Source organism: Octodon degus, unplaced genomic scaffold, assembly GCF_000260255.1.
Source record: "Octodon degus isolate 3935 unplaced genomic scaffold, OctDeg1.0 scaffold00016, whole genome shotgun sequence".
NCBI classification, from domain to species: Eukaryota; Metazoa; Chordata; class Mammalia; order Rodentia; family Octodontidae; genus Octodon; species Octodon degus.
Genome location: NW_004524592.1, coordinates 21,033,134 through 21,056,629, shown reverse-complemented (window position 1 = coordinate 21,056,629; position 23,496 = coordinate 21,033,134). Strand labels below are relative to the sequence as shown.

At 45.0% G+C, this 23,496-nt stretch overlaps 1 protein-coding gene across 2 annotated transcripts in view; it reads left to right on the top strand.

Moving 5' to 3' along the window:
- The window catches only part of Mcub (mitochondrial calcium uniporter dominant negative beta subunit), a 105,772-nt gene that overhangs the window by 70,575 nt on the left and 11,701 nt on the right, over positions 1-23,496 (top strand). For both annotated transcript variants that reach the window (XM_023710063.1, XM_023710062.1), the window contains 3 exons: positions 16,593-16,668; positions 16,921-17,091; positions 22,070-22,174. In XM_023710063.1, the coding sequence (XP_023565831.1) occupies positions 16,593-16,668; positions 16,921-17,091; positions 22,070-22,174 (352 nt within the window). The remainder of the gene's footprint in view (positions 1-16,592; positions 16,669-16,920; positions 17,092-22,069; positions 22,175-23,496) is intronic.

Here is a 23,496-nt window from a genome sequence, read left to right as displayed (position 1 = left end):
TGTGGTGCTGGGGGATTGAACCGTGGTCCCTGTGCTTTGCTAAGCTTGTTCTAACTAGGTACTTTAGACCACTGAGCCTTCTCACCAGCCCAATTTGGGAGTTCTAAAAAAATAATGATGGCAACAGAAGCAAGACATAACTAATAAAAATTACATTAAAGAATTACAGTGGAAATAATTCCTCCTTAATTGTGGTTGCTGCATGCTAGGATCCTTATTACTCCCTGGTAGTAGAGTGGAGAAGCTATATTCCAAGCCAAGTCATAATGTCTCAGGATGTCAAGGGCAAGCATGAAAGGGAGGGGGAAATGCGCATCTCAAAACTGATAGAAGGCCAGGGAGATAGCTCAGTGGCATAAGCGCCTGCCTGGCAAGCGTATGGTCCTGAGTTCTATCCCTGGTACCACAAACAGAACAAATCTGATGGAGATAAAGGGGCTATCACAATTAAGCTGGATGGACAACTTGATTGGCTGGAGAGCCACCTGAGGGCTTAGTATAGTGTACTTCTGGGTGTATCTGAAGGGTCATAGAAGCTAATTTTTCGTCTTCATCCTGGTCCCTTCCATTCTGTCAGTGTCTCTCTACTCTGCTTTCTGGCCACTATGAACTAAGCAGCTTTGCTCCACCATCCCCTTCTGCCATGATGTCCCTGCCTTGGAACCAGGTGACCATGCACTTAATCCCCTGAAACCATGGACCAAATAAACCTCTCACTTTTAAAGTTGTGGATGTTAGGTATTTTGTCCTAGCAACAAGAAATCTAATAAGGGGATATTTAAAACGCAGTCAAAATTTTAGCAGAGAAAGGAGAAACAAAAGAGACAAAGAAAAATCAGGGTAACTAGAAAGCACAAAGTAAGATGGCAGATAATCAGATATATCTGAAATCACAATAAATGTAAACAGATAAAACTCAAAAGCTAAAAGGACAGGAATGGTTAAAGGCATGATGAGGTAGACTGAGGGTTTGCTGCCCAAAGTCTCTCACTGAAGGCACCACTCAGTTATTGGGCAAAATCTCACACCAAAGGAAGGAAAAAGAATACAGAAGAAACACTAAACAGAGAGCTTGGTAAATATATGTACAAAAACGAAGAGAAACATTAGAGCTTAAAACCCTGCTGTCCCTGCATGTCCTGGGCCTCACTTTGGTGGAACACAGGAAGCAGGCCACCCTGTGCTGCTGGGCCATCTGCTTCGTAAGCTCCTTAGTAGGTAAGTGTTTGGCTTTGAAGCCTGTCCTCACATTCATTAGTTTTCTATCCTGTGGTGCATCATGATTTTTTGTAGAACTTCATACTGAGCTCCAAGCTTTCATAATTTTTTTTTTGCTTCATTATATATATAAAAAAGAAAGCTGTACTGCTTTATTGCAGCTCTCTTTTAATAAACTGTTCTTACAGGCTTCTGGTTCTGCATCATACATCTGACTGAAATATACATTTTGTAGCACATTATACAGTTATCATAATGAATCTTATAATGTATCTCAGGTAGTACACAAATTATCAGTGTTAAAATGAATTTTTTTTTTTTGGTCTGGTAGCCCATGCCATAACTGGAAAAGAAGTAATTTGATGGTAAAAGGCAGTATTTGATGGTAACCCACACTAACTAAATCGCGTCTCAGACAGCTGCCTGGCTGCCAGAGCGCGTTCCCATCCCTGCGGCGTTCACTCAGCAATCCCTCCTCTCCGGCCTCAGTGGAGCCTGAGGCTGTAGGACTGTGTGCACATAGTCTCCCCTCCCTCCCTCTGTTCAGCAGGGAAATATTTTAGAGCACAAATAATGATAACAGAGAGGAGTATTAATTTTCCTGTCTCACTGTGTTTCTTTTTTTTTTTCTTTTTTCTTTCTTTCTTTCTTTCTTTATTTACTTTGTGTGTGTGTGTGGCCAGTTTAGCCCACCAGGGGGTGGGGCTGGCTGGCATGTGGTGCCGGGGGATTGAACCGCGGTCCTTGTGCTTTTGCTTAGCTTGGTCTAAGTAGGTGCTTTAGACCACTGAGCCATCTCACCAGCCCCATCACTGTGTTTCTGTTAGAATATATACTGAAATAGTAGAGTGCATGGCCTAAAGGGATATTATTTACAGTTAATCTATTGCTTCCCACATCACTGAGTCCATGTGGTTCCTTAAAATTTGCTTGTGGCAGCAGTCTCTAGCATTTTTCCTGCAGTCCACATGACTTGTGCCTGGAAGCCCCCCTTCTCAGCGGCTTCGGTAGTGTGGGAGCTGGGTTTCTAGTTTTGTCTGCCCAGTGCCCTTTCTGCCTCTTCACCTGGACTCGTTGCAGAGCCCCCTTCCTCCCCAGCTGTGGGCACTGGAGCACCTGGGCCAGGTGCCGCTCTCCTTCCTATCACCACAGGGTGGCAGCGCCGCGAAGCCTTTAGGCAGAGGAGGGGCTCTAGCCACAGAGATGTGCTGTGGTCACTCCGGAACTATGTGACTTCAGATAGCTGCATCCTCCTGCGCTGTCATAGTCAAACCACTAAGGTACAGGAAGTAAACTGCACAGAGATATTTGTAGCTTTGCAAGCAGTGGAATATTATCCAGCACACAAAAGAAATGGGCTGCCAAGCCATGAAAAGACATGGAGGAACATCAGTGTGTTCTTCCAGTGTAAGGGCTGTGTACTTTGAGATGCCAACTGTAGGGCATTCTGAAAAAGGCCAGAGTATGGTGGCAGTGAGATCTCTGTGTGCCAGGGGTTATGGGAGAGGCAGGGATAAGTGGGCAAGACCTGGAACTTGGGGGCGGTGGATCTATTTTGCATGGCACTATCCTGGTGGATGTGTGTCTTCAGATACTTGTGTAGATACATGGAATGCACAGCACAAAGGCGAATCCTGCTGTGACTATGGACATTGGGCACAGAGCCATAACCGCTGCGGGTTTGTCAGTCGTAGTAAACACACATCTCGGCCCTGGGTGTTGACTGTGCAGCATGGGAAATAAAAGAGTAGCTCATATGACTGCTACGAAGATAAGTAAAACGCAGCATGCCAAGCCCTTAGGTATTCAGAGAGAAGGAGAATATTCTAGCTAGAAGGCATGGCTGTGTCCCTGGAGTCTGGGAAAACTGCTCTGTGAGTTGAGGGAGAACCAGGAGGATGGTGAGAAAGGAGGAGACCCAAATAAGGTGAGACTGGTGCGTGTAGCGGGGTTGGTATCACGCGGCTCCCGTTGTCCTCTATGTTACTGTGTTACCTGGGCTGATAAACAGCAGCACCACATGTGGGCTACATCTGATCATGCCTTGCTAGCTGGCAAGGTCTCAAGGTAGAGCAGGGTACCATGTGACAAGTGCCAGCATATACAGGTATAGTATGTTTCTCTTCTGGTCTCTTCCTGCTTAATTGTCTTGACAGTACTGGGTATCCAGTGCCTCTGCACTGAGTATGTCTGTCTGTCTGTCTGTCTTTTTTGAGACAAAAACTTGCTAAATTACCCAAGCTGGTCTGGAACACATGACCCTCCAGCCTCAGCCTTCCAGAGTGATGAGATTATAGGCAAGCACCACCATGCCCACTTTCCTCCTCCTTATGAAGCCATCAGCATTCAGTCATGGACTCTGATGTCTGTCCAATCCCAAAACCCATGCAAGTCATCATCACAGCCATGATAGGGCTCTTACTTTGGTGAAGTATAAAGGGATCCATTAGTGTTCTTACCTGAAGAACTGGGGTGACTCCATTCCCACTTTAAGAGATGACTTCTGGTTTTGCAAGGATGGAGCAAGGGTAGAATTGAGCAGACTTGCTTGGAAGCTGGATGATGACAGTGGCCTGGACAATGGTGCTGACAATAGGAACGGTGACAAGAGTTGACAGTGTGATGGGAAGGATGACTCTGGACTTGATGCAAGCATCTGGGGAGAAGCTGGGGGCAGAGGAAGAGGTTCAGTGGGGAAGTCGTCAGTGCTGTTCTGGTAAATTAATAAGGGGAGAGGCTAACATGTGGGCACCTCTGGAGAGATCTGGGGGAGAGCGGAGGTGGAGACAGACCAGATTGTCATGTGTGAGGAGTGGACAGGAAGTGCACGTGAGAAGCCACTGTGAAAGGTCTGGCCATGGGGAGCTAGTCCCGGAGCACTGGGAGGTTAATGGAGGGTTTAGAACTCTAAAATGTGCAATGGTAAAGCATATCTGTATGCTGCTGTCTCCAGCTTGTGTGTGGTATAAAGGTCACCCTATGAGAGAGCGACAATTAAAGGGGTGAAGTTTGAGGAATCCTGAGGGATGTCAAGCACCGAGGAGGAGGGGCTGTTACTGTGGTTGAAGGGAAGGGGAAGTGTGGGTGGAAGAGCAGAGGGGTAAGGTGAGGGGTGGCCACGCAAGGGAGGACCTGGGAAGCCCATATGTGAGAGTGAGTGTGCAAATGCAGGAAGCACGTAAAGTGCACCAAGTGCAAGACCCTCAGGGGTTCTGCCTGTCTCACATGGAGAACGAAGGGGAAAGGAGGATGCCCAGGCTGAGGGAGGAGGGGAGCTGCAGAGATGGACAAGAATCAACTCATAGGAAGCTTTCTTGGAGGCACTCCTCACTGCAATGGAGGACAAATAGAACTCTTCATATCTGAAAGAGATTTTTATTCCATTGATGGCTGGAGACTGGAGTGGACTGGAATGTGGAATGAACTATTAGGAGAAACCAACTAGGGGACTGTCATGATCCTCTGGATGGGATGATGAGGATCTGAATGAGGACAGAGGGGTAGAGGGAATAGAGATGACAGGGCTGCATGGGACAGAAGTGATGGCCTTGCTGACTTTGTGATACCTGCTGTGCCCCAGCAGTGGGTTCTGTGGAGGACTGACGTAGGGCAGATCTGTGTCCTCTCATTACTATGGCTGGCAGTTCATGATGCCAGTTCATCAAGAAAGGAATAAAGGAAAGATGGCACCTTCAGTGATGTAAGAAAGCTCTATCCAGGAGGTGCTGGCTGGGAGTCACAGCAGACTTTCCCCAGGACGGCATCCAGGAGGCTGTCACCTCAAAGATGCCCAAATGTATAAGCTACTATCACACTCAGGACCTCAGGAGCGTTTGCTTGTTTGAGTTCATGCTATGTATTACTAATCTGAGATTGTACTGAGAGAACAAGACGTGAAATAAAGAAATGGCAGAAAAAGAGGGAGGGAGGGGAAGAGAGAGATGGAGGGAAGAGGAAGGAGGGAGGGAGAGAGAGAGAAAAGAGAGAGAGAGAGAGAGAGAGAGAGAGAGAGAGAGAGAGAGAGAGAGAGAGAGAGAGAGAGAATACAAATGAGAATTCCCAAAAGAAACTTTATACTGGGGCCAGGGAGATGGCTCAGTAGAATAAACGCTTCCCTGGCAAGCGCAAAGGTGTGAGTTCAATCCCCAGTTCCAAAAAAAAAAAAAAAAAAGAAAAAAGAAAAAAGAAACTTTATACTATATTATCAGGATCTTAATACTCTGATCCATTTATCCTATTATCTGTACTATTAAGATAAAAATACAAATGAGGATTTAGAGTTGTTTAGAATTGATTTAGCTGAAATGGTGAAAAATATAATACAGCAGAGAGAAAATGAACAAGAAGGCATACATCAGTGTGAACTGTGATAATTATTACTTTTTCTACCAGTCTAGAAACCCTACCCCCTCCACAGTAACCATTCTGTTAACTAAATGTACCAACGTATGTGCACACTTAATAACTTGCCTGACCAAGTCTGAACTTTGCCCTCATCTCCGCCTCCTCCTGAACACTTTGAAGATCTTTCGTGTTCTCAGAGCCCCACCTGGCACAGACCAACTTTCCCCTGTGGATGCAGAAGTCTGTCACCCTCTCCTCTGTATGGGTCCCTGTCCTGTTAGGTCGCAGCCTACACTAGTGACCGTCACTTGGTCATCTTAAAAACACAGCCACCGTCTCAGAGATGAGGACTTTGTGGGAAGCGAGAGGGGCACCACTGAGTCATGGCAGCTTTCTCTTGTATTCTGGTTCCGCTGGGGTCTGACTGGCTTCCTCCTGGAGTGGGTCCTTCCCAAAGGCCTGTGGGAAGTTATGACCATGTGTGTTCAAAAGTGCTTCGATTCCTCCAGCCCCTGGCGATTTTCTTCAGTGTGGCATCTTAGAGTAGTTATTTCCTCTGATGCCTTGAAGATTTTCATCATTCATTTCACATGAAATGTACCGGACTTCTGCTGTGGGCCAGGTTGTGGAGGGACACTGAGGTGACAGGAGTGTGCTCTACAGCAGGAGGAAACGAAGCTGTTTCTGTGAACATTTTCCTTGCCCAAGGTAAATGTGAGGTGTGATAAAAGGCATGTTGAAAACTTAGCAACTTTTCAAAAAATTATTGTAGTAAAAGACGCATTGCCATGTTAAAAAAGCTTTGGATGGCTGTCTTAGTTTATGTGTTCAATCAAGTGACTTAGCCTTCAAAATTGTTTTCCTTAACCTTTAATGTCTTATCTATTGGAATTTCGGAGTGTGTGCTCTAAGCGGGAGTTGTCCATCACACTATTCTGCTCTTACCCTACGTGCCAGTTAGTAGGTTTATGTGCCCCCCCCCATCCCTACCCCGGCGGAGCCCTGCAGCTGGAGCCCGGAATCCCCTCTTACCCTGACCCGAGATGCGCCTGTCCTGGAGGCTGGTACTAGACTTGCCTCCAGTCAAGCTGTGAACTTGCCGTAGGCTTGGCTTGATCTCGGAAGGGGCTACTTTAGTGCTTCCTGTCCGAGGGAGTCATGCTCTCGGTTGCGTCTATTGTGCATCGCGAGAGACAGCTTTCAGAAGAAGCACACCTCCTTGCGGACCCCTCCTCTGCTCCTGCCCGCTGAGCATTTCTGACACCGGGCACTGCTTCTCCAGCTCCCTAGCCCTGCCTGTGGGTCTGTAACTTCACCCACTTCTGCCACTTGCAGGAGTTAGCATCAGGCCCCACAAGTTAAGACTCGGTCCCACGAAACTGTACCCATTTCGGATGCCTCCTGCACGTCCTGGCTCTGCGCTGCCAGCCCACCAGTAGTTCAGGGCAGTAGCTCAGAGCGCAGGGAGATGCTTCACTCCCGCTTACTGGTGTGCCACAGGGAGCCACAGAGGATGCCAGTGAGGAGCTGTGTGAGGGGCATAGGGCAAGGTCCTGCGGGACTGAGCTGAGGACTGCTGTCCTAGGGTGTGCAGCTTCCCCGCACACGGGCGTCTGTCAGCCCGATGTGCTGGGGCCTTGTGGGTGCTCCTATGGGTGACATGCTGACTCAGTGTCTCCTCTCTCGGAGTTGGGGGAAGTGGAACTGGCAATTTGAGGGTTCTGATCAAGGCATGGTCTTTCTGGCAACCAGCGGCCCCCCTGCGGGTTCCTAGGGCTTCCAGAGTTGCCCAACCAGAGGAGGCACTTGTCACTCAGAAAGTGAGGTCCAGTGGGGCCGAGCCGAGGACTGCTGTCCTTGGGTGTGCGGCTTCCCAGCACATGAGCATCACTCAGGAAGTGACAAGTTTTAGCAATTCTTTACCAGAAAAACTGAACTGAAGAGCTGAAGGCAAAAATTAAAAATGTAGCTTTTGTTATACCACACAGACCCAGAAGCAAGCATATGTTGAAGATTTGCCCTATTGTGACCTAAAGGAACCAGGCAGACGTTGTACCCAGATAAAAGGGAAAAACCAATTTAGATGTACATGGAGATGGGGATCTAAGATACATTTTGAGTGGAAGGAAAACTAGCATTACCACCGAAGGGAAAGCCAGCTGGGTCACTACCAGGTGGGCAGGATTCACGCGCCTGTCGGCCACCTGCTGCTTGCAAAGACCTTGCACGATGGCTCAGGCTAAGGAGCAGTGCTGGGGCGCGGCAAGCTGGAAAACTGCTTCACACGGCATTTAATTTCCACAGAAACATTCTCTTTGTGCAGAACCCAGTCCCTAGCCTGCCCTCCTCTTTGCCTTTGTTTTTCACATGGTGTTCCTCTCTCATTTGGGTGCAGGGAGAAACGTAATGTTTTTTTCGGAGCATGGGGTGGAGCAGGGCTTTAAGCATGAAACTAGCCCGCCATGCTGAGTGGAGGGAGGTCCAACCTTTACTGAAAAGATGCTTAATCTGAAACGATAGAGAATCCAGCTGAAGTCTTGCTAACTGACCCCAGGCGGTGATCCAGCTACATGTTCTACTAACACCTGGATCTACCTAAAGTGACAGAGATCAATTCCCCGAAGAGTTCATGTGGGACTTCATGGGACTGCAGCCCGGGATACGCATGTTACAGCCGACAGTGTGCATATGCAGGGCGTTGGGACAGAACTCTGGCTCGTTGCGGTGCTGGCATCCACTCCTCGGTGGAGTCCGCTATTTTCAGGCAAGTGTCCTTGTGCAAAAACAGACATTTAGCAAATGCCCTGAAGGGTGTGACAAGGACCTGCTAGAGCGCAGCCACTCAGAGTGTGGCCCTCGCTGCCACCTCAGGGTAACCTTGGGCTTATTAAAAATGCAGGTTCCCTGCTCCTACCTCAGATCCACTGTATCAAACAAATCTCTGGGTTGGGGCCCAGGACTCTATGTTTTTCACAAGTCTGTGTAATTCTTAGATGTGCGAATGCTTGGAAAGTCCTCCTGATTTCCTGTGGCCACTTCGCCTTCTTTCAGCTTTTTCTTATAGTCAAACAGGTGTCTCTTTAAAATGATGTTTTTAGGGCCAGCCAAATAGCTCAGCGGATTAAAGCGCCTGCAAACAGGCCCAACAGCCGGGGATTTGATCCCCTGGGCCTGCTGTGCTGGCCTTGCCCCCAGTGCTGAGATGGCAATTGGGACTGGCTGTGGTGGCACCCACCTGTAATCCCAGCACTTGGGAGGCTGTAAACAGGAGAATCACTACAAGTCCAATCTAGTAGTGAGACCCTGAACACCCTGTAGACCCTTCCCTAAAATACGGAAAAGAAAAAAAATGAAATGATGTCTTCAGTCCTACACAGAAACACCAGCTCTGCCCAGGGCTAGGTACTTAGTGATCAGAGACTCCTGAAGTGGGAGTCCAGCAGCCTGGCGTGGTCTTTAGCATGATGTGGCCTTAGGCACGGAACTGAAGTCAGTGAAAGGTGATAACACGAAGAGAGAAGCCTGACCTGAGGCTCACCAAAGCTGGAATGGTGGCCACCTCTGGGGGTGCCCCAGGGCTGTGGTGCAAAGGGACCGGCTGTGACCTTCACACCCCAGAGTTTTCTCTGGGACTTTCATAAAGGAGAGCCATTTCTATATCAAACCTTTAAAAAGAAATATTTTGATAGAGAATTAATTCTGATGTATTTGCAGTGGATACATTTTTCTGTTTCATTAAAAGGAAAAGCATTGTAGCTGGGCAGGGTTGTGTCCTCCTGTCATCCTAGCATCTGGGAGGCAGGGACAGGAGGGCCACTATGGGCTCCAGGCCAGCCTGCACTGCATAGCAAGGCCCTGTCAGGAAAGAAAAGGAGAGGAGAGAGGAGGGGAGGAGAGAGGGAAGGAGGGGAGGGGAGGAGAAGGGAGAGGGGAGGAGAGGGGTAGGGGAAGGGGAGGAGAAGGGGAAGGGAGAGGGAAAGGGGGGAAGTGGAAGTGGAGGGGAGGGGAGGGGAGGGAAGGGAAAGAAAAGGGAAGGGAAGCGAAGGGGTGATGTAATAGTCATTACCCAAACTTGTTTATTTATTCATTGAAAGTTACATCTGTTTTAACCCTTTAATGTCTAGTGATCCATTTCTGGAATGCCCGTAATGACTCTGTTGAATTCTTGTTTTTGAACTTTTCTAGGTAGTGTATCTGGATTTCAGGCAAAATTTTAAAAATTTCAGCCTTTGCATAAATTGTTTAAGAAGTAATTAACTTTTGTGTTTCTCATCTTGGTGATGAGTTGTAATTTTAGAAATAATATTCAAAGGATCGGCTTTCAGTTAATGTGACAGATGGTGTTTTGTTGCAACTAATGGACGTGTTTAATACTAGAACTATGTGTTTGAATGTTTTGTTTCATTTATTGTTGAGGCTTTTGATATTGAACATGTTGGACCATCATCTGAGCCACTGTTGCTGGCTTTATTTTTAATAACAAGAGGATACTTTTTTGACCACTAATTAGTTTAGTAATGCACCCTCAAATCCTAACACTTGCACGATGTGGTATATAATGAAGTTCTGTTATATCAGGATTTGCAAGAGTGTCCATGGTAGGCCATGGGGAAGGGATGCATTAAGAAAACTGACTCAGATATGAAGCAGTCAGCACATCGTCACCAGGGTGCTGAGATCTGGTGCAAATCCTTCTCAGCTTCGAGTGCCTGAGAGTCACCTCGTGGGTGTGTTTGCTTTTCACCTACCACAGTATTTTTGCTCCCAGTGCCACCATGATGTCCTCTGACCATCATTATGCACCATGCAACTATAAACTCAGACACGAGCAGAAGCCCTAAAAACCAGCCCCATTCCAGTGTAGACTGCACAGTGCTGTCCTGTAGAACTATCCATTGTGATGGAAATGCCCCATCCCTGTGCTGACATGCCAGACACGGAGAGCTGCTGAAATGTGTCAGCATTACCTGAGGAAGCGAATTTTCTAATATTAAGTTTAACTTAAATTTAAATACACCCAAGTAGTGAATGGCAGCTACAGTACTGGAAAGCCAGCCAGGAGCACTATTTATCAAACACTGATGCTCATGAGGCTCTTACCTGGGGACCTTGATAAACCTTCTGGCCTGGGTCTGAGCATCTGATCAGCCCCAAGAGCATGGGGCCAAGCTTTGAGAAGTTATCTGTAGTATGTATGTTTGTCTCCATTTGTTTACATTGCCACCTTGCAGGAAGATCAGCACTGAGAAATCATTGCAGAACTCTAGGCTCTTGGGATCGCTTACACACCAGCTGGAGAAGTGCCTCGGTTGTGCTGCCACAGCACACATACTGCAGCATGCAGCAGGCAAACATAGTGCCCAAGGTAGGGCGCACTTCTCCACAGCCTGCCTGCAGGGATGAGCGTAACGGAAGACACAGGAGTAGCATCAACCTCAGGGCAGTAAAAGACACATTGTGAAGAAGGATGGGATTAGGTACCTTTGAAGTGAGGGGAGTATTTTGAATACTCTGAAGAGGATTCATGACAGTACATCTTTTGCTATAATAAATTTCTACTTTTAATTTTACTCATACATTTTAGGTATGCCTAATGATCACATTTATCACAGAAAATTTGTACCTGAGTCCAGGCGTGGTGGTGCATGCCTGCAATCTCAGTGCTGGGGAGGCTGAAAACAGGAGGATCACTCCGAGTCTGAGCTGCCTAGTGAGACCCTGTACCAAATACATAAAAACATTGTACCTGTACACGATATATTTTGATTCTTTGCTTTGTCCTCATTTTCTGTTCTCTCTTCAGTCTTTCTTCCTCTCCTTATTACAAAAGATTTGACTGCAGTTTTTCCTTCTGTTCTCCTTTTTCCTTTTCTCTTCCTTCCTTTCCCCCATCCCTCCCTCAGTCCCCTACTTGAACATTTTCTTCCTATTTCACAATATCTATAATACATTTGGTTCTTAGTTACACTTTCAGTTTCTCACGCCAGAGACTATTTGAACATGTGTGTGCCCAGTGTATTTCACTATGGCCCCAAGTATGGTCTCAAGGTGCATTCACTTAACTAGAAATGTCTTTATGCTTCTTTTTTGTCAGAGTAGTACTCCACTGTATTAAATCTTTATATATCCATCACTTGATGGTTACTTCCAAGATTTATCTATTACAAACTATGCTGCTATAAATGTGGGCACACATATATTGCTGTGGTATGATGATTTTAATTCTTTTGAGAAGACACCAAGAAGGGGAAATATGGGCCAGTGGGACCTCTAATCCTAGTTTTCTGAGGAATCTCCACACTGATTTCCACAGTGGGTGCACCAATCTATGCTCCCAACAACAGTGGAGAAGGGTTGCTTTTCCCCCACAGCTCCACCAGCATTTGTTATTGATTTCTTGATAAGAGCCATTATTTCTGCAGTGAGATGGAAGCTCTGTGTTGTTTTAATTTGCATCACTGGAATCAGCAGGGATATTGAACATTTTTTCATATATTTATCATTTCCACTTCATCTGAGAAGTGTGTATTCATCTCAGATGCCCATTTTTTGATTGGTTCTTTAAATTTGATGGATCTGATTTTTTTTCAGTTCTTTATATGTCCTAGATAATACTCCATTGATAAAAAACTGGCTAAAGATTTTTCCCACTCTGTAGGTTGTCTTTTCACTGTATTGATTTTTGTTGTTGATGTTGTTTTCTGTGCAAAACTTTATGTTAAGATGAGACACCAGTTGTTAATTCGTAGTAATATTTCTCCTGTGATTGGGATTTTGTTCATAAAGTCTTTGCCTACACCAATGTCTTTAAGAATTGTACATACTCTCTCTTTGATCAAATTTAATGTTTCTGTTTTAATACTTAGATCTTTGATCCATTTTGATTTTAGTTTAGTGCATGCTGATAGACCTGAGTCTAGGTTTAGTTTTCTGTGAAGTGTGCTATTGGAATTTTGATCAGGATTGCATTAAATCTGTATTAAAATTTGAAAGTATGGCCATTTTTACTATATTGTTTTTTCCTACCCAAGAAAAAGGGATATCCTTCCATCTTTTGATATCGTCTTTGACCTCCTTTTTATGAGTGTGAGACCTCTTCATTGAAAACTAAAATACTCAGATTGTCAATTTTATTTAATCTTTCAAAGAACCAACTCTTCAATTCCTTGATTCATTGTACTGTTTTCTTAGTCTCCATTGCATTAATTTCTCCTCTGATCTTTATAATTTCTTCCCTCATAAGAACTTTGTGCTAGACTTGCTCTTCCTTTTTCCTAGAAGCTTGAGCTTCAACATTGGGAGGTTCGTTTGAATTCATTCTGTTTTCCTGATATGGGAATTCATCATCATAAATCTCCCTAGAAGGACTGCTTTCACTGTGCTCCATAAATTTCATTATGTTGTATTGATTTAGTTCTTGTATTTCTTTTTTAATATTTTTTGTCCAATTCATGTATTTGTGACAGTGGGGTATTGAGGTCCCCATTATAATTCTCTTAGTGCTGATTTGATTTTTTTCATGTTCATTTATATTTGTTTTATATATTTGAATCTGCTGTTATTTGGTGCATGTATGTTTATAATTATTATCTCTTCCTTTTAGATTATTCTTTTACAAATATGTGTTGACCTTTTTTGTCTCTCTTAATCAGACTTGGCTTGAAATCCACTTTATTTGAAAATAGAATAGCTACCATTGCTTTCTTCTGGGTTCCTGTCACTTGAAGTATTGTTTTTCAGTTTACTAATTTGATTTTCAGTTTATTAATTTATTTTTGTATTAAATGTGGCTTTTGTATGCAGTATTTTGTTGAATCTTGCTTCTTGATTCATTCTACAAATCTGTTTCTTTGTATTGGTATATTGAGACCATGAACATAGATGGTTATAACTAATATGTACTGACTTATTCTGGTCATGTTATTTTCCTGTCTTGTCCCCCTCCCTTCCTCTGCTTAATTACTTGCCTTGGCTGATGTATGCATTCTGTTGGGATTCATGGATTATATCTGTTGGGATATAATTCTTTTTTTTTTTTTTTTTTTTTTTTTGTGGTACCAGGGATCAAACTCAGAACCTTGCACTTGCCAGGCAAGCACTTATTCCACTGAGCTATCTCCCCGGCCGCTGGGATATAATTCTTGTTATATCTTTTTAGGATATCCTTTTGGAGTGGTGGTGTAATATTCATGAATTTCTTTGAGTGTTCTTTGTCATGGGAGTTTCTTATTTCTCCATCAATTTTGAAAGATAGTTTTGTGTGGCACATCAATCTGTGTAGGAAGTTCGTTCTTTCTTTCTTTCCTTCTTTCTTTCTTTCTTTCTTTCTTTCTTTCTTTTTAGGGCTTAAAATACTGTACTTCAAGCCCTTTGCCTTGAGGGTTTTGTAGTAAGGAGTCATCTATGATTCTGATGGGCTTTCCTTTGTAGATTTTTTTTGTCTTTTCTGCAACAGCTTTTAATATTCTCTTATTGTGCTGAATTTCTGGAATCTTGACTATTATATATTAAATCTTGGTGTAGATTTCTTTTTGATCATAGCTAATTGAAGTTCTATATGCTTTACTTATTGTATGTCCACTTCCTTTACCATGCCAGGAATTATTTCTAACATGATTTTTTTCTAGAGCCTCATTCATCTTTTTTACTTCCACTGTTACCACTTCAAAGAGTCCAAGTGAATTGCTTTTGAGTTTTTTCACCTCATTGTCCTGTAGGTTTGCCTTTGGTGAGCTGGATGTCTGGTATTCTATCTTGCTTAAGTATCTTCTCATTTTGTATTTTTTTAGTTTCATTCCTGGGTTGATGCTTATCAATTCACTATAGCAAGTAGCATTATTTCCAGTATTTAGAACCCTCAGGAAATGACTACTTTTCAGGAATGTCTTCCAGATGTATCTGCCTTTGAGTTTTTAGTCTGTTGCAAGATCCTATCTTTTCATCTTGCTGGGGATAAAAAGCTGCTGTCTACGCGGTCCAGCTCCTGGTTCTTTGGAACTGGCTTGTAGTATTGTTTATGCCCCTCAGGCATTCTCAGTCTTGGCATACCAGGAAGAATAAGTGATTAGAGCACTATGTCAGCTTGGCTAAAGTGGTACAGTCAGTGATGACAGTAGAATCAAACAGCATGTGAAGTGACAAACAGGTAATTATTAATATATTGTCTTATAACAAAATCTAAAATGAGTCAGAAAATAGTATGCAGCAAATAAACCCTCAATATGGCAGTTTTACTCTTAGAGAAGAAAATTTAAAGGCAGTTAGGACGAAATAGAGAAATAGAAGAGGAAGAGATTATAAGAAAGGAAGTGGAACAAAGGAAGATCATACAAACTTTGGAGAACTGCTGAAGAAGACAGACGGGAAAGAGAACAAATAAGAGAGAACCGAATGGAACAAAAAAATACTAGAATCCATGTTTACACTCATAAAAACAAGAACAAGCTATTAAGAAAAGAGAAAAAAGAAAGAAGAAAAAAGTGTCCACTCGAAGGCACGTCTCTGCTGTTACTGGTGGACAGCGTGGGCAGAGTCTAGATCTGAGTTAGTTAATCCCAGCAAGCCAGCTGTAGCTTTATGATGGGGTAGGGCAGAATCAGAATGAGCCTGCGCCTTTAGCACTACTGGAGTTTAGGCTGATTTCTGGCTGTGAGGCTGAGACCTGAATTGCTCAGCCTGTAGCAGTCTGAGTGCCTTCTGCCTGCTTGAACGTGGGTCCCTGACCCTGTCACTGGGAGCCACTAGGTAGAGCAGCCTGCAGCTGTTCTAAGTTCTGAGCTCAGCTGGCCTCTTTTCAAGATGGCTACTGGCAGATTGTTCTCTGCTGGGGGGCATCTAAACCCAGATAACTCATCAACAGTCTGCTGCATCCACTGTTCCATTCCACTAGTGTGTTTCCCTGTGGAGGTTTCTGGGGTCCCCAGTGGTCACCGTAGCCGCCCCTCCCCCACAGTGAGTCGGAACTCAGGGAGGAAGCACGCCCTGCCACATCTTTCCTTTTCCATAAAGTCTCACTTTGCTCTCCCTATGGGCTTTAATTGTTGCTTCAGATGCCCACTGGACCCAGGAACCCACTTCCCTCCTTCTTCTCTTCCTCACATTGCTATATTCCAGCATCTGGACACCAAATCTTGAAGATGTACTTTCTCTGCTGCTCACTGCTCTACCACCTTCCTGGAAATCCTACATTTTAAAACATTCATTTTTGATGAGATTTATTTATTTGATACAGCATCTCACTATGCAACTCAGACTCATAGTGATCCTCCTGTCTCAGCCTCCCCAGCGCTGGGATTAGAGGCGTATGCCACCAAGCCCGGTCTCAGTGTCCAGCACAGCACGGGGTCGGTGTGGCACGCAGTACCACGGATTGAACCCAAATCCTTGCACTTTCTAGGCCGGTGCTAAGACCACCGAAGCGTCTCCCTGACCCTCCTTCATTGTTTTTAGATCACCCTCGTGGCTCAAATATTTGTGGGAATTTCTGTGCAATAAAAACATGATGTTGTGTCTGTATCTGCTTTACTTAGTGGGTCTGGCACTGTGAAAATGCTGGCTCCTTCTCGCATTCGAAATGACCCAGAACGGAAAGTGTTCTGAGTCAGTTCAGGACATCAAGGCAAGCACAGCAGTGCAGCTAAAGACCCTCAGGAAATAGGGCGTCCAGAGCTGCTGCAGAAGGTGGTGAGGACAGGATGAGTGGGTTCAAGGTCGCGGGGGGAGGTATTCTGAGGGAGACACACGGCAGTGTGTCCTTTACCATCATAATGTTCTTAAAATTTACTATTTGCTGTATTTTCTTCATCATATCATATATGTGGGAAACTGAATTTTTATAGTGATGGTCACATCAAGTTAAAAGAAATCTTCTATATTATAGCTTCCCCACTCTTTTTTTTTTTCTTTTTCTTTTTCAGAACCGGGGATTGAACTCAGGCCCTTGCGCTTGCCAGGGAAGCGCTTATTCCACTGAGCCATCTCCCTGACCCCGCTTTCCCACTCTTAAGTAAAAGAATTCATCTCTTTTGTAGGTTTGGTGTGTGAGGCTATATGGAAACCTGAGTCACCCTCCGTCGCACCTCTCCAGCACCGTGGTGCCCTCTGATGGTGAGCTTTGCTCTTCTAGATACACCTTAGATGGTGGGCAGATCATCATGCCGCAGCGTGGCACAGGGCGTAGTACATGTTCCCGAGGCGGGTTCTACACCAACTTGCACCAGGACACAGGCTCAGTACACCCAGGCAGAGTGGTACAGGCATTCAGAGCGCTAAGGACTCTGTATTTAAGCATTCTTTTTAGAATTCTTAAAGTATTTTGAGCAAATTACTTCTATTCCTTTTTTTTTTTTCCCTTAACAGAAGTAACAGTTAATTATAGACATGGCCTTCCTTTGATTACCCTCACTTTGCCATCCAGAAAAGAGCGTTGTCGATTCGTAGTCAAACCAATGTTGTCCACAGTTGGGTCCTTCCTTCAAGACCTACACCGTGAAGACAAAGGGGTGAAAACCGCGGCCATCTTCACAGCAGGTATGGGAATATGTGTGGGGTGTGTGTGTGTGTGTGTGTGTGTGCGCGCACACATGTGTTTTACAACTTTATCCAAAGGCTGCTGCTTCTTGACCTTTTGTTTTGGTTCTTTTTTTTCTAAAAAGAACTGCTTTCTGTAATTCATGATGTAAGAAGTAGCTGGCTGTCCTCCACTGAGACCTTGTGGTACACATCAGCGTGATTACGAAATACTAGCTCCACTGAATGAAGGAAAGCAATCAGACGGGCTCAGTGTAGGTTTAAGTACTTCAGCAGCTGTGCCCCTGAAGTCAAGGTGCAGAGTGGAAAGGCTCGGTGCCTCTGCTGGAAGGACTCTACGTTCACCTGATGGGAGCCTTCGCGCCGATACAGGGGTCAGAGCACAGAGCGAGTCAGCCTGTGGCCGCCAGGGGCGTCCCACCTGCCCCTCATCATGAATCAGACAGCTGTCACCCAGGGGAAGGCATTGTGCTGGGCCTGGGCCAGCCTTTGGGGACTGCGCCTGGCTTCCTAGCTCCAAGGGCAGACAGGCCTGCCCAGAACTCATAGCGCTGGGCTATGGTCGTGCTCGATATTCACTGAATGCATGAAATAAGGGAGCTAAAAACCATGATCAGTGTTTACTCTGCTTTAATCAAAAACAAAATAACTTTGGAAACAGAAGGCACAGCTAGGCATGGCAGTGCATGCCTGTAATCCCAGCACTTAGGAGGCTGAGGGGGAGGATTGCTCCAACTGTGAGGCCAGCCTAGTCTACATAGTAAGTTCAAGATCACCCTGGACTACCTAAGGAGACCCTGTCTCCAAAAGCAAAACAAACGAAAAAGAAAGCACAAAGAAAGAAACAGCAGAAAGTAATAGGGAGATTTAGAGAAAAGTAGCTTTTTGTACTGGCTGAAATGCTTATTTGGTTTAAATGGAGTCTTGCTGAAGAATACACAAAAAAATTCTATCATTAGTCCCTCACAATGTCTATGTAGTTTCATGTCCATTCCTGCTGTTCATATATTTGTAGAACTCAGGTGACTCCTTTCTATTATAACCTTAGAGGCTGATCTGAAGTTACTTCAGTGAATTTTCGAATGGTACTTGGAAAGTTAGCGACACTGATGAGTGGGTTGCTGATGTTTTTGTAAGCGATTCTGTGGGTAGAATTTCCCTGTGTACATTTGGCCTTGCCTACCATGCACTGAGCTTGTCTCAGTTTTGCCTGTTGTGTGGGTTGAATTATTTGGCAATTCTTGGGAAAATGATCTCACCCCAAAGAACCCGAGTCTAAGAAGAGGCCAGGTGCAGACTGGAGTGGCTCTGTCTGTGACAAGGAAGCACAGAACCAGCATCCAGCAGACACCAGGCCTCCCTGAGGCCCACGGCCCACTGCAGCTGACCAGGCCACTGGCAGGGAGAAGACAGACCCAGTCCCTTCCTAGACTGCAGTTCACACGATCCCATATAGACAGATCAGGAGAGAGGACGGCAGAGAGGCCCGGGCCCATTTCTACTTGTTGTTCAGCCTGTTTGTTTTCTCATCACCAAATTATGTTAAAGTTCCATTAAAAAAAAAAAAAAAAAAGTAACAAAACCAGGCTATCTGAGAAACTAAGCAAAGTACACTAACATTAAAAATTTGAAAGTGATTTTTTTTTCTGGAACAATCCTAGTATTCAAGCCAACCTCTTGAGACTGAGTGGATCTCTGAAGAAAGTGTTTATGGAGCAGTTAGAGATGCCTGTGGGAAAAAGGAATAGGTTTGGGGCAGTTTTCTACAGCTACCAGCAGCAATGACGGGTAGTCGTTAGAAAAACATCTGCTGGGTCCAGAACTAAGAGTCACCAGATATAGGAAATGTGGCCCACTGGGAAAGAAATTAGGAAAGACATTCCATTCACAATAGCACCAAGAAAAGTTAAACGCTTAAGAATTCACCTAAAGAGGTGAAAGACCTCTGCAATCAAAACTACAGTACTACAGTACACCGAAGAAGGAAAGAAAATGTTAGAAAGTGGAACATACCCTCTCTTCCTAAGTAGGTGAAACGAACACAATTAAAACGGCCCACACTGGCTGGGGAGATAGCTCAGTGGCCTGAGCGCCTGCCTGGCAAGTGCAAGAACATGGGCTCAATCCCTGGTATCGCATGCTGTGCCAGCCATGGAACCTGGTGTGGTGACACACACTTGTAATCCCAGTGCTGGGGGGGCTGAGGTAGGAGGATCACTATGAGTCTGGGCTGCATAGCCAGATCCTGTAACAAACAAATAAATAAATAATTTTTTTAAATGGCCACACTTCTAATATTGCTATGCAGAGCTAAAGCAATCCCAATCAAATACCAACAGCACTCTGCACAGAACTGGAGCAAACAACCATCAAATTCACATGGAACCAGAAGAGGCCCAGCATAGCAAAGATGATCCTGAGTAAGAAGACCAAAGCAGCAGGCATCACGGCCCTGGACGTAAAGTTATATTACAAAGATACTGTGATTAAAAACAGCATGGTACTGGCACAAAACAGACCCAAGGTATCAGTGGAGCAGAATAAAAGACACAGAAACAGCCCCAGGCACATTCAGCTAGCTGATCTTTGACAAAGGGGCCTAAAATACACACTGAAGGAAAACAACCTCTTCAATATATGGAGCTGAGAAAATCGGCTATCCACATGCAGAAGATTAGAGCCGTACCCGTATATCTCACTATGTACTAAACTAAAATCAAAAGGGATCAAAGGGGGCCGGGGAGATGGCTCAGTGGAATAAGCACTTCCCTGGCAAGTGCAAAGGCCTGAGTTCAATCCCCAGTTCTGGAAAAAAAAAAAAAAAAAAAAAAAAAAAAAAAAAAAAAGCAAAAAAAGGGATCAAAGAACTACATGTTAAAACAAAACCACAGAATCTTCTAGAAGGTGAAACAGGTCATGAGCCTAAGCAAGGGTATTCGGAACAGAAGTCCAGCTACACAGGAAATAGTTCTGAGAATACAACAAATGGGATCCTGTCAACTTAAAAAGATTCTGCACAGCACAAGAAACAACCAGCAGAGCAAAAAAGAAAACCTACAGAATGGGAAAAAAATTGCCAGCTATTCCTCAGACAAAAGACTCATATCTAGAACTCCAGCACTCTAAAATAAAAGATGCAATCAGAAGTAGGCACATGAAATAGAGACTACACAGCAGAAGGACAAATCGCTGATAAATATGTGAAGAAATGCTCAGCATCACTGGCCATTTGAGGGATGCAAATTCAGATCACACTGAGATCACACCTCACCCCAGATAGAATGGCCCTTGCCAGGAAATTTAATGGTAAGGCTGTGGGGAAGAAGGAACCCTTCTACAGGTTTTGCTGGGAATAGACTAGCACAACCACAGTGGATATCAGTCTGTAGATTCCTCCAAAAGCGAAAAGTCCCGCTTGACCCAGCTATTCCTATTCTAAATATATTCCTAAAAGAGTTGATGAGATCATATCGTAGTGACATGCACACCCACGGAAGCAACTGCATGTCCATCACTAGATAAACAGGTATAGAGAATGGTATTTGCACATCGTGTAGCACGACTCTGCCATAAAGAAGGATAAACTTGAGTCATTTGTAGAAACTGGATGCCTCTTGGGACCACAAAATTAACTGAAACAAGTCACATGTATGACCTTAACTATTGCATGTTTCCTCTTATATGAGAAACCCAAATAGTAAATAACGAGCAAAACCCAAGTTAATAAGAAGTAGGAAGACAAGATAAAGCTTTGATAGAGAGAGAGTGAGGTGGAGGACACAGAGGGAAAGGGGATGAAAAGGAAAGGAAATGTGTTCTGTCCTCGCACCCACTCCACACAAGGGGCATAAGCGTTACGTGCTGCACACACAGACTAATAAGAAATAAAGAGAATCAGTGGAAGAGAAGTGTACAATGAGTAAAATGTATGGTATTCTTAAATTAAAAAAAATTATTACAGTAAAAAATATCATTATGATTCCCCCTCACTTTGAACATATTTAACCCATCATTCTTGCCACTTAGTGAGGCCAGTGTGGTGGTGGCAATTTTAGCTAGCGCAAATCAGTTGTCTACAGAGACTAAGAATAAGAAAAAGCTTTTAAAAATGTCCACACTGTGTACATTCATGGGCCAGTCGGGTGCCCGGGTGCAAGCAAAAAGTCATCAGTAGGCTCTCATGTTGCCGAGCTCAGAGGAAGGAAGAACGGGACAAAGACCACTGCGGAGACCCAGGCAGCCCAGGGTTGCCCGATGGGCTCTGTCCCAGTGGATGAGAACTTGGGGACAAAAGCACAAGTCAGACCCAAGCTGGCACAGCACACAGTTTATCACCACTTCTACAGCCCTGTGTTTTGGGTGGCAGCGAATCACAGCTCCTGCAGTTGAGGTCAGGAGGAGGAGGAGGCTTTTATAATAATCAGGATAAAAGTAACCTCTTCCACACCAGATTGAGCATCTCAACCTAACTGCAAGAGGTGAGGCACATGCTGGGCACTGACATGGCAGGACCCCGGGTGCCAGGCTCTGTCTTCCATCTGTCTGCCTGTTTACAGGGGCCTGGGAGATTATGTGGGGAACACAAAGCTGAGGTCCTCTGGGGCAGCCCTGAGGATCACGACCCAGGATGGCTGCGGTGCAGTCAAGCTGGGCACCCAGGCCTGGCTGCCCTGGCTCTCTGGGAGGAGCTCCTACGCCCTGCAGCTATGTGTGACCTCGTACATACGGCGTCACCAGGCACATTAACTGGCTTCCAGTCCAGCTGCTGGAGTAGCTGAGGGGGCCCTGCTATCCTGCTGGTCCAGTGGCATGGCAGGTAGCGCGGCCAGGGAGGAAGTCCTCGGTGACACTGGCGATTGAATTTGAGGCGCTGCCCCCAAAGCAAATGAGACACACCTGAATGAGTAATTTTCTCTGTGTTGAAAAATGCTTCATACTATTGTACAGTGGAGATTTCATAGCACATTTTGTCTTTCAGATGGCAGTGAGATTCCAGCTTCAACCTTGATGGATGTTTTGCTAATGAAAGAATTTAAACTCATCATCAATGAAATAGCCTATGTCGTGCAGTGTCCAGAGCCGGGTAAGAAGCCCAGCTGTTCAACCACATTAACAGTCGTCTTTCCCTGCAGGGGGCTTGCCTGGGGAACAATGCAGGCCTGTTTGGGAACCATGTTCCCAAAGGCATCTTCCTCTCCTTCCTCCTCTTGTCTCTCCTCCTTTCTCCTCTTTTCCTTTTTCTGATCAGCGCATGGCACGTAACAAATGCAGCCATCGTGGGGAGCTGGCCTATGCACCTAGGGCATCTTCATTCTTCCTGCACCCCCCTCCCCGCCCTGCTCCATGTCATCTCTTAGTCGCCTTCCCATCTGCCAAAGCTTGGGCTCCCCATTGCCCTTTGTCTGTGTTTTATTTCACTCTTTATTTATGCTTTGGATCTTCTGAAACAGCAGCTTTTCCCCTGCAGGTTGCAGGAGGGAGCTTTCCTCTGAGTTTTTATCAGAAGCTGGTAGTCTCTGTGGGGAAAACTCACTGAAGTTTGGGCCTGGCCACAAGCCTGAGCCTCCAGGAAGCCCTGAGACCCAGCCCCCAGCTGCTGCAGACTGTGACTCTCCGAGGCTCCCTCTTCAGGTTTGGGGGCCACAGTTTGCCCTGTGACCACAGCTCTCCTGCAGATGGCTTTTGGTTTATTGTGTTATTTATTTACTGCTAGAACAGAATGAGGGCTTTGACACTCCTTATGTGACAAGCTAGAAATGTTTTAGAGAGGTTTCCTTTTGATCTCAAACTATAGGATGAACGTCCTTAGTATGGAAACCTGAGCTCTGGCATGTTCTAACAACTTTCTGAGCACTGAAGTTACTCAGAAGAAATGCCACACAGGTCTTCCACAACAGGTTGCATTCAAAATACAGGTAGACAAAAATATTGTGTAGGAGCTGGGGTGCAGCTCGGTGTCGGAGAACTTTCCTGGCATGCTTGAGGCCCAGAGTTTGACATCCCTTATGTATGTTCAAATATTCCAAAATCCAAAAAAGGATTCCTAAATTTTTGAAACACTTCTTTTCCCAAGTATTTTGGGTTGTTTGGCTTGCTTGAGGTTTTCTTTGTTTTTTTTGTTTTTTTTGTTTTTTTGAGACAAGGTCACTACGTAGTCTAGGCTTGTCTTAAACTGACTATGTAACCCAAGCTGACCTCAAAATTACTATGATCCTCCTGCGTTTGTCTCCTGAGTGCTGGAATTATGGGTGTGCATGACCTCACCTGGCTTCCTCTCAAGCATTTAGATAAGAGATACTCAACCCGATCATTTTAATTTTATTTATTTGTGTGTGTGTGTGTGTGTGTGTGTGTGTGTGTGTGTGTGTGGCCAGCTCAGCCCACCAGGGGGCAGGGCTGGCTGGC